Source organism: Pseudorasbora parva, chromosome 11 (genome assembly GCF_024679245.1).
Source record: "Pseudorasbora parva isolate DD20220531a chromosome 11, ASM2467924v1, whole genome shotgun sequence".
NCBI lineage: Eukaryota > Metazoa > Chordata > Actinopteri > Cypriniformes > Gobionidae > Pseudorasbora > Pseudorasbora parva.
The window spans coordinates 27,686,167-27,696,497 of NC_090182.1; the positions used below are offsets into that span (position 1 = coordinate 27,686,167).

Consider the following 10,331-nt stretch of genomic DNA (forward strand, 5'->3'; position numbering starts at 1 on the left):
TATAATAGCACTAACGTTAACGTGTTTATAACGGGACGGGTTAAGCTCCAATTAAACCTGATCAAACTCACCTGAACAAACTAGTGCTAGAATTAAAACGTTATAGCTAACGTTCTTGGTGGTTCAGACTCATAACCGAGATTCTAGCTAAAGAAGGGAACAAGTAAATTACATTTTTTAACGACTGAATCCACATATGCTGTATATAAGGTGAGTTGCGTTATCAGCTCAAGTCTCTGTGACCTCGTGGCAGCTCAGATTTCATTTGTTTCATTTCACATTTTGTAGGCTGTGTGGTTAATCTGAGACTCCGTTTATCATACTGCTGTTGAAAGTTGTGAATCATGTTCACTACAGCTCAGTTAGTCTGGATTTAATCAATGCCCTAGGTCACTACATCTGTGGTACTCAAATAAAAGGACCAATGACAGAATGAACATAACAAAACAGTCTGCGTTAAACAGATTAGGTTTATTTCTATTATGCAGAACTGCTTTCAATGACCTCTGACTAACAAAATATTGGGGGTGGGGTGGTGGGGGTTGGGGTACAGAATAAATTGAGCAAACAAACAAAACAAAAAAAATCAAGTACATATACAGTATATTGGCTATGCACAACTCGTCAGTCTTACATCCCGCCATAACCCAAAACAAGAGAGGAAAGAACCCAACCCATATCATAAACTAATGTCCTGTGTTATCAACTGGGATACTTAGCAAACTCTCTTGGAAAAATTAAAGCAACTAAAAGAATGAATACTAAAGGAAATGAAGGTTAATATCAAACAAGGAAAGATATTGAGATTTGGAAAGGGAAGGTGTAGAAATTCCTGCATTTTATGCAGTAGCCCTTGTGACGTCTGTCTGATGGGGCAGATACAATATTCAATATCGCTAATAAAACTAAGCCAGGGTGTAAATTACAAAAATTCAACTATCAACACTCAAATGACAAAAGAAAATGCCAACGCTGACTGTCAGCTTATATTATAGCTTTCTGGAAGATGTACCATGCAGGTATAACAACCACATTAAGGAGCTGCATTACATGTACAAACATGAGAAAAGATGCCCCAAAAGACAAGAACATCGATGTAAACGGTTGATTGAAAATCATCAATTGCTGTATCAAACGTTACACCACGCTGACACCATTCATGAGGTGCCCTGTTACACAATATGTGGTGAGATGGCAAAGCCCCTCCCTCCCCATTCACAGCTTCTTTTATAATATAGAAAAACTGAGAGTTTGGGATTCAAAACAGGTACATTTCTCATACTATGTTCTACATTAAGAACTCAATATGTTGCATAAAATTATTTAAAGGCCCTGATTTCTACATATGCACCAATCAAATATGGCCCACTTTAATTGTCATATTTAAAACCTAGCACCGATGAATAGGATAGAAATGAATTATCTGTAAGGAGAGAGCGCTTTAACAGTCAATCTAATGCACTCAGACCATTACATTGATGTGATGAGTTACTAATGTCAAGCTCTCAAACTGAAACCAATTCATACACCCCTAAAATCTTCAGACTGCTGGTTTTAAACTAATAGGATAGAAACCATCTGAACAAATTATTAAATAAAAGCCAACCCTTCTATTACATAAAAGGTACAAGTTGAAAAGAAAAGGGCATTCAAAATGTATGGTTTTCTCTGGAGCGTCATCCTATAGTGTTCATTGGCAGTTTACAAGTTTTTTTGTAGGATCTCTACAAATGCATACATTAAATCTCTCATAATAAACTGCAACATTAGATATATTTCTACAATGTTAAAATATCAATGACGTTGGCTTGCATAAATGACTTTCATAATTTAGACAAGGCCGTGAGCATTGTAGTCATAACATGATTATCTCATAACTTTCTTACAGAAGTTGTTTTAATTATTTTTCATAACCCTGAGAGTGAAACATTGGATTAATCCTTTTCGGTCAGGCCAGTCTTGCGTTTTGAGATGAAATCATCGCCTAGAAAGCTGATGATGCAACCAAGCAAAACTAATCTTTTATTATTTTCTTTTTAGCACAAACAATTATAGCATATTTAAACTTTTGGAGCATTGTATTCTGATAAACGTAATCATGCAATAAATCAAGATGTAGGTTACAAGTCAATTTTTCAGAAAGGTTTTGTAAAGATTATTCGCACTGCAATTCATCCATCCATCCAACATGCAGTCCTTAGTGTTCCTTTGGTTATTGTATAAAATCTATATGCATCTCATCTTTTACAAAAATAAAAGATTACATAGAAAATGACCGTTAAAAAAGCTAACTAATGTTTTCTTATTAGTATCCATTAACAATAACGCTCCAATCTAAATTAGAATTATAGTCATTATATCCAACTGTTTTTGTTCTTTAATAACATTTTTTTAAATACAAAATATGAGTAGTGCTGTTTATGAAAAACTGAGAAAATATTTTTTTTTTCTTCTGTGCCTCTGTGGACACAGTCAAACACGCCAGAGAAACCAGAACATCTCATTATCGTAGCCATGTTTCTTCAAGATTCGCTTCAAACTCGCATTGAACTCAGAAAACAAACTTTCTTTTGTGCCTTAATGAAATGATTCAGCATAACCTTGAATTCTGTTGTCAGTGTGTTGGAATCAAGTTTCGGGAGTATTAAACATATTTGCACGCACACAAATGTACACACACACACACCCTCCTGCACACACACAGAAAAAAAAAAATCTTCAGATATTGCAATCCTGCAAAAGGGCACCAAGTTTCCAACAATAACACTATACCATTTAACCTGTTGGCAGGATTAAAAATGCATCAAAATGCCCTGTAATAAAAAAAAAAAATCACATTTCTTCATACTGTTGTTATCACTAACAAACACTTAAGAGCAGACAGTTAAATCATCATTCAGTTATCAGCCTCTCACAGCACGTCACAGAAAACACCTTCTTGAGAGCAGAGGTCATAAAAGCCAAACGAATTGCACATTTTACACCACAGCGTCACCAAACACCTTTCAGCAACGTTTCGCCCCTTTGATGCACAAGCGTGCATCATATCGCTGAGAGAGCGCTTTTAAAAGCACAGCGTAACAGTTCAGCTGCTCTGTGTTCTGGGGATAATGAAAGCATCGCCACTTAATGTTGTTCTTAACTTGACATTCCTGTGGTGCCATGTTGTTTTTCGTCCTCAGAGGGGGGCAACGTTAGGCCAGCTATGGAAGTCACTCCATCAATGCAGAATCACAGCTGCTCAGACTCTGCTGCTGTTCAACGAACAAAGGTTCACATTTTAAAAAAACTGCAGAGTTTGATCCTCCTGGCTGAATGACTTCCATTATCAGAGTGAAGAAGATCAAGGAGTACCATCTCAATCTTACACTATGCATCTTAGACATTAATGCAATAAACATGATAGCTGTTTATTAGTTGTGCTTTTTTAGTCCAAGATGCACCTTTAAAAAAAAGGAGAAGAAAAAGTTGCACATATAAAACAATAAGAGAAAAATATGTTTCAAGACCATGTTCTGTGTCCAACAGCACACTCTTCAGTTGACATTGGCACTTGACATGTATGAGGTTTGATTTTGTCATCTCATTGAAAATTCTGACACAAAACTTCTTGGCCAAGTGCCTGTTGTCCTTAGCCAAAGCGGTGTATGTATTTGAGGTACAATGGCAAATGCAGAGGCAAAAATGAGAATGTTTTCTGGCAATGTGCCGCATCTGTTTTCGGAGTTGTTTTAAGGATGGGGGACAATCCTGTAAAAGAAAAAAAGCAGAGAAAATACATTAACATTAGGAGACAAAGAGGAACAGCTTTATATAAATAATGTAAAACCATAATTCAATCTAAAGGAATAGTTTACTCAAAAAAACAAAAATTCTACTACAGAACTCAAAAGATATTTGAAGGACGTTTCAACCATTTTTGTTAGGGCTTATGGTGTCCAAAACAACATTTGATCTAACTGACGTTCATTGCAAGACATCTTCATAATGTCTTATTTTGTGTTTGAAGAAAAATGTAATTCATAGAGGTTTGGAACAACATGAGGGTGAGTAAATATAGTTTTTTGGGTGAACTATCCCTTTAAAGAAAACAAAAATCCTGACTTGTTACCTGTTCTCATCTTTATTAATGGAGTTAGCTGGGCACCCAGTGATGGGAGGAGCTCTGTGTGGTCGCTGACCCAGTATAGCTCGGTCCACCCTGTATGATGGGGTCAAAGTTGAAGTCAACCATGTCTCCATCCATAAGATCACTGTTGATAATATATTCCACATCACAATCCAGGTTTTCAGTGAACATCTCAATATCCAAGTCTGTGGGTAGACGGTCCTGGGAGGGCAAGAAGCAGGGAGGTGTCGCAAATTGGCCTAGACCTTGCAGGCCTCCATTCCCACCAGGTGACGGGACAGCACCATGCTGCTGTAGCCCAGCGCCTGGCACCTGATGCTGGGTCTTTAAAGTTGCGAGCTGAGGCTGTTCCTGGTTCATGGATGAGTGCATCATTCCAAAGCCCATCTGTGCGTGTTGGAGTTGGGCTTGAGTTTGGAGGCTCATCTGCCCCACCGTGCTTGTGTCAATGCCTTTGCTTAGCATCATATGACCTGCTTTAGCTTGGCTGTTGGACATAGATCCTGCAAGCCCCAAATGGACGCCACCTCCTTGGCTAGGCATGAGAGGATCCATCTGGGTCATCATGACATCGCTGGGTGGAGGTGAATCGGAGGTCAGGAGAGCTTCAAGGCTGGAGGGTACACGAGTACTGAAACCACTGTGACCAGGACCGGGCAGAGGGCTGAAAAGGGAATTTCCGAAACTAGAAAGGCTTGTGCTGGATCCGGCACTCGGTTGAACTGAGCTCTGCGGACCTGGCGGAGTGGATCCCTGCGAAGCCTTTGATGGCTGCAGCTGCCTAAATGAGGGAAAGCTGGACCCTCGAGGCAGCAGAGTGGATGCAGAGGGCAGAGGTTGAGGCGGGGCAGGGGGAGCCGTGCTTGGGCTTGCACCCCCCTGCGGTCCCGTCATTAGAGTGAGCCCGTCAATCAAATCCAGTTCTTCCATGAGGGTCTCAGTTAGTGTTGGGGGAAGATTCCCTGTAGAATAGCCACTAAGAAGGCCGTCCTCAGGTAGGTCATCCTCGTCCTCCTGCCCCGTGGCAATGGGAGAAAGCCTACCGCTCAGTGTGCTGGCATTGGAGCTTGTGCGTGGCCTGAAACTTGTCCACATGTCAGAGTCATCCAGGTTGCCACGAGAGGAAGGGCTACTGCTGTTCACTCCCCACTTTCCAAACTGACCCGGAGTACCGGGACTGTCAGCACCGCTGGCGCCAGAAGCACCCTCACCCTGCAAGGCACCTCCAGAGCCTCCAATCCCAGTTGCTCCAGCTTGCTTTTTAGTCTGCTTTGCTCGCATACGACTTTTAAGCAGTTTGCTGCTGTTGTCCATGGAGGCGGCGCGGCGGCGAGGGGCTTTGCCTGTCTTCCCACCCTCAGGGTTGAGCATCCACCAAGAACTCTTTCCCGTGGACTCATTGTGCACTCGCAGGAACTTGTTGTGGAGAGATAAATTGTGCCGAATGGAGTTCTAAATACGACAAAAAAAAATATTAAATCAAATCAAATCTAAAATTTAAACAACATGAAATAGAAACAATGTTACAGCATAACAAGGTTTAAGGTTGAAAATATTATCATCTGGGTTTGAAATGAAACCCTGCCAATCAACCGTGGCAGGTAATGCTATGAATTCAGTAGCCAATTTGGTGGGTTTTGATTCTATCACATTCTATCACAAGTGTGCTTCTCATTTCTTATTTGTGCATCTTCTCACGTCTCAGCATCTTCTGATATTTTTGTTCTGGATAGTAGAAGTTCTGAATGTTAGGAAACTTAAACTTTTAGTAAGCTGGTGAGTGAAAAAGTTCCTTTCAAAACCTGATTACTATTATTGTGGTTGTCTTTTTTAATGGATGTCAGTGAAGGAAAATATCACTGGAAAATATAAAGTTTCAATATGCTATGATAAATAGATTTCAATATGATATTATTCTTTTTTTTTGTATAAAAATGTGGCTTATTTCTGATATTTTGTTTTGGATAGTAGAAGTTCTGAATGGCCGTTAACTTTAAATTTCAGTATCTAAATTGGCTGGTAAGTGAAAAAGGTAATTTCAAACCCTGATTGTTATTGCAAATTATGAATCATTACTTTCTTCCACGTACCTTCCACCCGGCAGAACTGTTACTGTCTCCTTTGTCCTTAAAATACGGCACCGTTTTTACCATCCAATCGTAGATCTGCGCCAGAGTAAGTCGTTTTTCTGGCGAGTTTTCAATCGCCTGGCTGATCAGATCTGCGTAGGACTGATTACCCCAGGCATTACGCCGGGAAGTGCCTTTTCGAGGCGTGGCCCCTCCCAAGCCAGCGACGACCCCGCCCTCCGAAGCCGCGACTTTCTCAGGCTCGGATATGATTGGCTGAGGCTCGTGTTTATCATCCTCGGCAGGCGGAGTTCCAGCAGCAGACTCTGAGCCGTCTGCCCCCCCTGCTTTGACAGCTGAGATGTCGGGTCTAGGCAACGGCCATGTACATGACCTCGGTCTGCTCTGCGGCTCAAAATCTGGGTCAATCGGGGGTACGTTTTCTTCCTCCATTGTGCGAAGCAATCCAGATAATTTCAGACGAAGGCTGGATTTCAGTGAAATAGTTTTGAGGCGATGCTTTTAAAAACACGGTTCAATTCACCAGCTGGGCGATGAAAGTAAGAGTATGACTATTTATAACTAAATAAGTAAAATAATCTTGATTCGAATTTTTTTTTTTCTTGATATATTACACTACAGTATTCAGACTAAATTTAACCGTGACTGTCTATGGTAACGGAGCACATTCGTAATAATCTGAACACACCAATATAGAGTCAGTTAATCCTCAGATTGGAGATTATAGGGGCCAAATAATCTCCTTAATAGTAACTAACATAAACCTTCTGATTTACATGGATGGATCAAACGAGGATAGAAAGGGGGTCTCTTTGTTTATGTAGAAAGAACAAAGGGAATTCACTACACATCAAAACAGCTGGATTGTCAAGAGCAACTACTAAACCCACAGGAAAGAGGACGCAATGGAGTGACGGGATAATCTATGAACATTTCATAGAAAATTAAACACCTTTTTACAATAACAAATGATGCGGCAGTTAAATAAGTGAAATCGCATAACTAATCATAACATGCACCGTAATTGCTAAAATATCCACCTCCAACTGGTTCCTATAGTAGCAGCGAATGGTTGATTGGTTTTCGCAATTATACTTTAGAAAAAAAAAGAGCAGACCAACTGATGAACTCTACAAAAAGCGACAAACCACCTTAATACGCGTCGTACACCTCTTGTAAACGTGAGTGTATTACTATACAATGTAAGAATACTTTACTTGTAAACGAATTCAAGTGAATGGAAATTACTTTTTAGAGCTGCATGTCAAAGTCAACAAAGCCATATTATTTTATTAATCGGATACATTAAGTTAAAACAAATAAATGCAAGGCTTAAAACTAACTAAGTGCAACCTAATTCAAATGCGTTGAGCAAGAATGTTAAATCGCCAAAATAAGCCGTACGGAGAGAGAAAAAAACCGACAAAAAATTTACATTAAAAAAACAAAATATTCTTACAGGAGTGCTCGAGCATAACGGGTTGTTTTATGGGTTTTTACCATAAAATAAAAAAATCTATGTTACTGTAGTTCAAGTTTGCACGGTCCTCCACGCTGTGTGCTGGCGCGTGTCACCATCTGCCATGTTCCTCGAGACGCAGCTACACACGATGCTCGCGCGGGCACATCGAAGCCGAACGTGTCCGTCCCGTTGAAGCCTTCCCAAAACCCACAACAGTCTTCAAATAGACAAAAAGTTGTAGCTCGTCCTCTTCTTGACAATCACTGGCCCTTCGGCCTCTGGGACAAAACACGAAAGCGTAGTTTTACTATAGAGAGAGCAACTAGATGAACACCTAGTTAGCCAACTCTAGTTTTTTATGAGTTAAAATCCCTCCGGTAAAAGTCGAAGAACCCTGCTTGTTTTCAATAACTTGATCGTCTCTTGAAATTAACGCGAATTCGTTTCCTTTGTGCTGTTAATGGTGATAGACAAACAGCTATTCCTCGTAGATCTTTCTTGTTTTGTTTTGTTTTGACTCGAGGCGAAGACTCCCTTCTGACGTCTGTTTACCACTGCCAGACAACGCGTCGTGCGCATGCGTCAAAAGGATTGATGGGAATTGCAGTCAGTCATGTGATGAGTTGTGCGCCGTAAACACAACCAGAGGGAACGGGCATCCCGAAAAAAACTGAGCACACCAAATGTTATGTAATGGTTTCTAAATATGCGTGTGCTTGCGAAAGTGAGTCCTGACTGGGGCTAAAAGGTTTTGTAATTTTAGGATCTCTACTATGTTGTTTTGAAGCGGTTGAAGATCCTTAATCCCCTATAGATCTTCAATGGAATGCTGCGCGCGAGATCCCCTGACCTCATGCTGTCCACATGGTTCCCGTTGAAAATGGCAATCTTATTTTTTAATTAAGATCAAGTGGATGGACGCTATTTTTATTTTAGATGTTTACCCCACAATGTCGTTATCGTTAAGACGCACCATTTGAAATCGCCGCGTGGCTAGGTTACTTACATAATTTTTTTTTTAATTCAAGTTCATACAGTGATTGTACATTTTGTAGAGCTCCCTCTCAGACAGTGGATCCACTGAATGTACCCTACTCATTTTAACATTTACATTCATTTGTCACTATTTGTTCTTTCTAGATCGGTTGTTGCTCGTTTTTAAATGCATGTGTTAGTGACTGGACACGGATCTGCCATGAGAACTACAATACCCACAGGACCTTCTGAGGCATTACCCCTTTTCCCAGAATTGCGGTGCGCGGTATGGACACAAAGCATGATGCAACTCTTCCTAGTGAAAACCAGTATTAGAAACATGGTTAAGAAATTGATTTATTTTGATAACATTTTAATTTTCATTTTGACCAGACACACATACTTAAAAAAAGACAAACTAAAAATAAAAATCAGTAGTTGACACCAATTAGATTCAATAGTATTCAATAAAAAGTTATGTTAACCATTTTAAATAGAAAATAAATATTAAGATAGTGGTTTCATAATTTATCTATACTTATACTCAAAACCGGTACTGAAGATTGACAAAGAAAAGTGACGTTATTGTTAAAATAAGTGTTAAATAATAGCAGATAATTTTGCGGTAGGAAAACATATATATCACTTTACTTTGTAGTTAGGGCAGAGAGTAAATCATTGCATAGACACTACAATAATAAGACAATCTCTGACATATCCTAACTTGCCTTTTGATGTCATGTTAGTCAAAGTGAAGTCCCTTACAACAGTCCCTTCTTTTTTTATTCATTGTACAAAATAATCTGTATTGGTTTAATAAATTTGGCCTATAGGGGGAGACTGGGTGGGATCACCAATCATGGATTAACTAGCAGACCTGATCATTTAATTATTTAGACACTTCATCCCAGATCCCATTTATCAAGGCTGAAAATATAATCACATCACATTTTAAAGGAATTTTAACATTTACTATGCCTTAATTACAATTTATTAGATTATATTTTTGTTTAAACATGGTTAAAATATTTCTTGTTTTCTTGTAGTGGTAACCATGAAAATCTACAAATACTAGTTGAACTACCTAGCCTATGAACTACCATCAGTGTAGTAAAAACATGGTTCAATTTCATAAGGGGCTGCCAGTGTCAGGCCATTGCACCTATAAAATGCAACACATTTATTCTGATAGTGTATGATTATTGTCGCTGTGGCGACCCCTGAAGGGAAAAGCCGAAAGAAGAAGAAGAAGATTGTCATTAGTTACAAAGAATGATCAACATTAACTTGAACATTACATTTAAATAAGTATAATTGCATAGGCTACAATTTCAGTTAGTTTATTTTGTTTTATATAGGCATATAGTTTATTTATGTCTTCTCATGAACATTGTTCTGGGCTGTGCTTCCAAAAGCATCACTGCCTTCTAATGATAGATTTGGGGAAACTCAGCTCTGTTTGAATACAGTTTAATCAGTGAGCGAAAACTCTGCGAAAACTCTGTGAGAGTGGTTCTGTCTCACAGCATTTGTGTGCATTCAGATCATGGTTCAGATAAGCAGGAAAATAGTACTACACAATTCTTCGCTAACATAGGGTATTGTACACATGAAATAATTATTTTAAATAAAAAAATATATATAAAAAAACCTTAGTATTGATATTTTTATTTGA

At 39.1% G+C, this 10,331-nt stretch overlaps 1 protein-coding gene across 1 annotated transcript; it reads right to left on the reverse strand.

The window, feature by feature from the left end:
- Positions 1-450: 450 nt before the first annotated feature.
- foxo4 (forkhead box O4) lies at positions 451-8,249 on the reverse strand. Its single transcript, XM_067457690.1, has 3 exons — positions 6,220-8,249; positions 4,112-5,581; positions 451-3,750 (listed from the first exon to the last, which is right to left on the reverse strand). Exons 1-2 carry the CDS (start codon positions 6,649-6,651, stop codon positions 4,136-4,138), a joined length of 1,878 nt encoding a protein of 625 aa, XP_067313791.1. The 5' UTR covers positions 6,652-8,249; the 3' UTR covers positions 451-3,750; positions 4,112-4,135.
- Between the last annotated feature and the right edge of the window lie 2,082 nt (positions 8,250-10,331).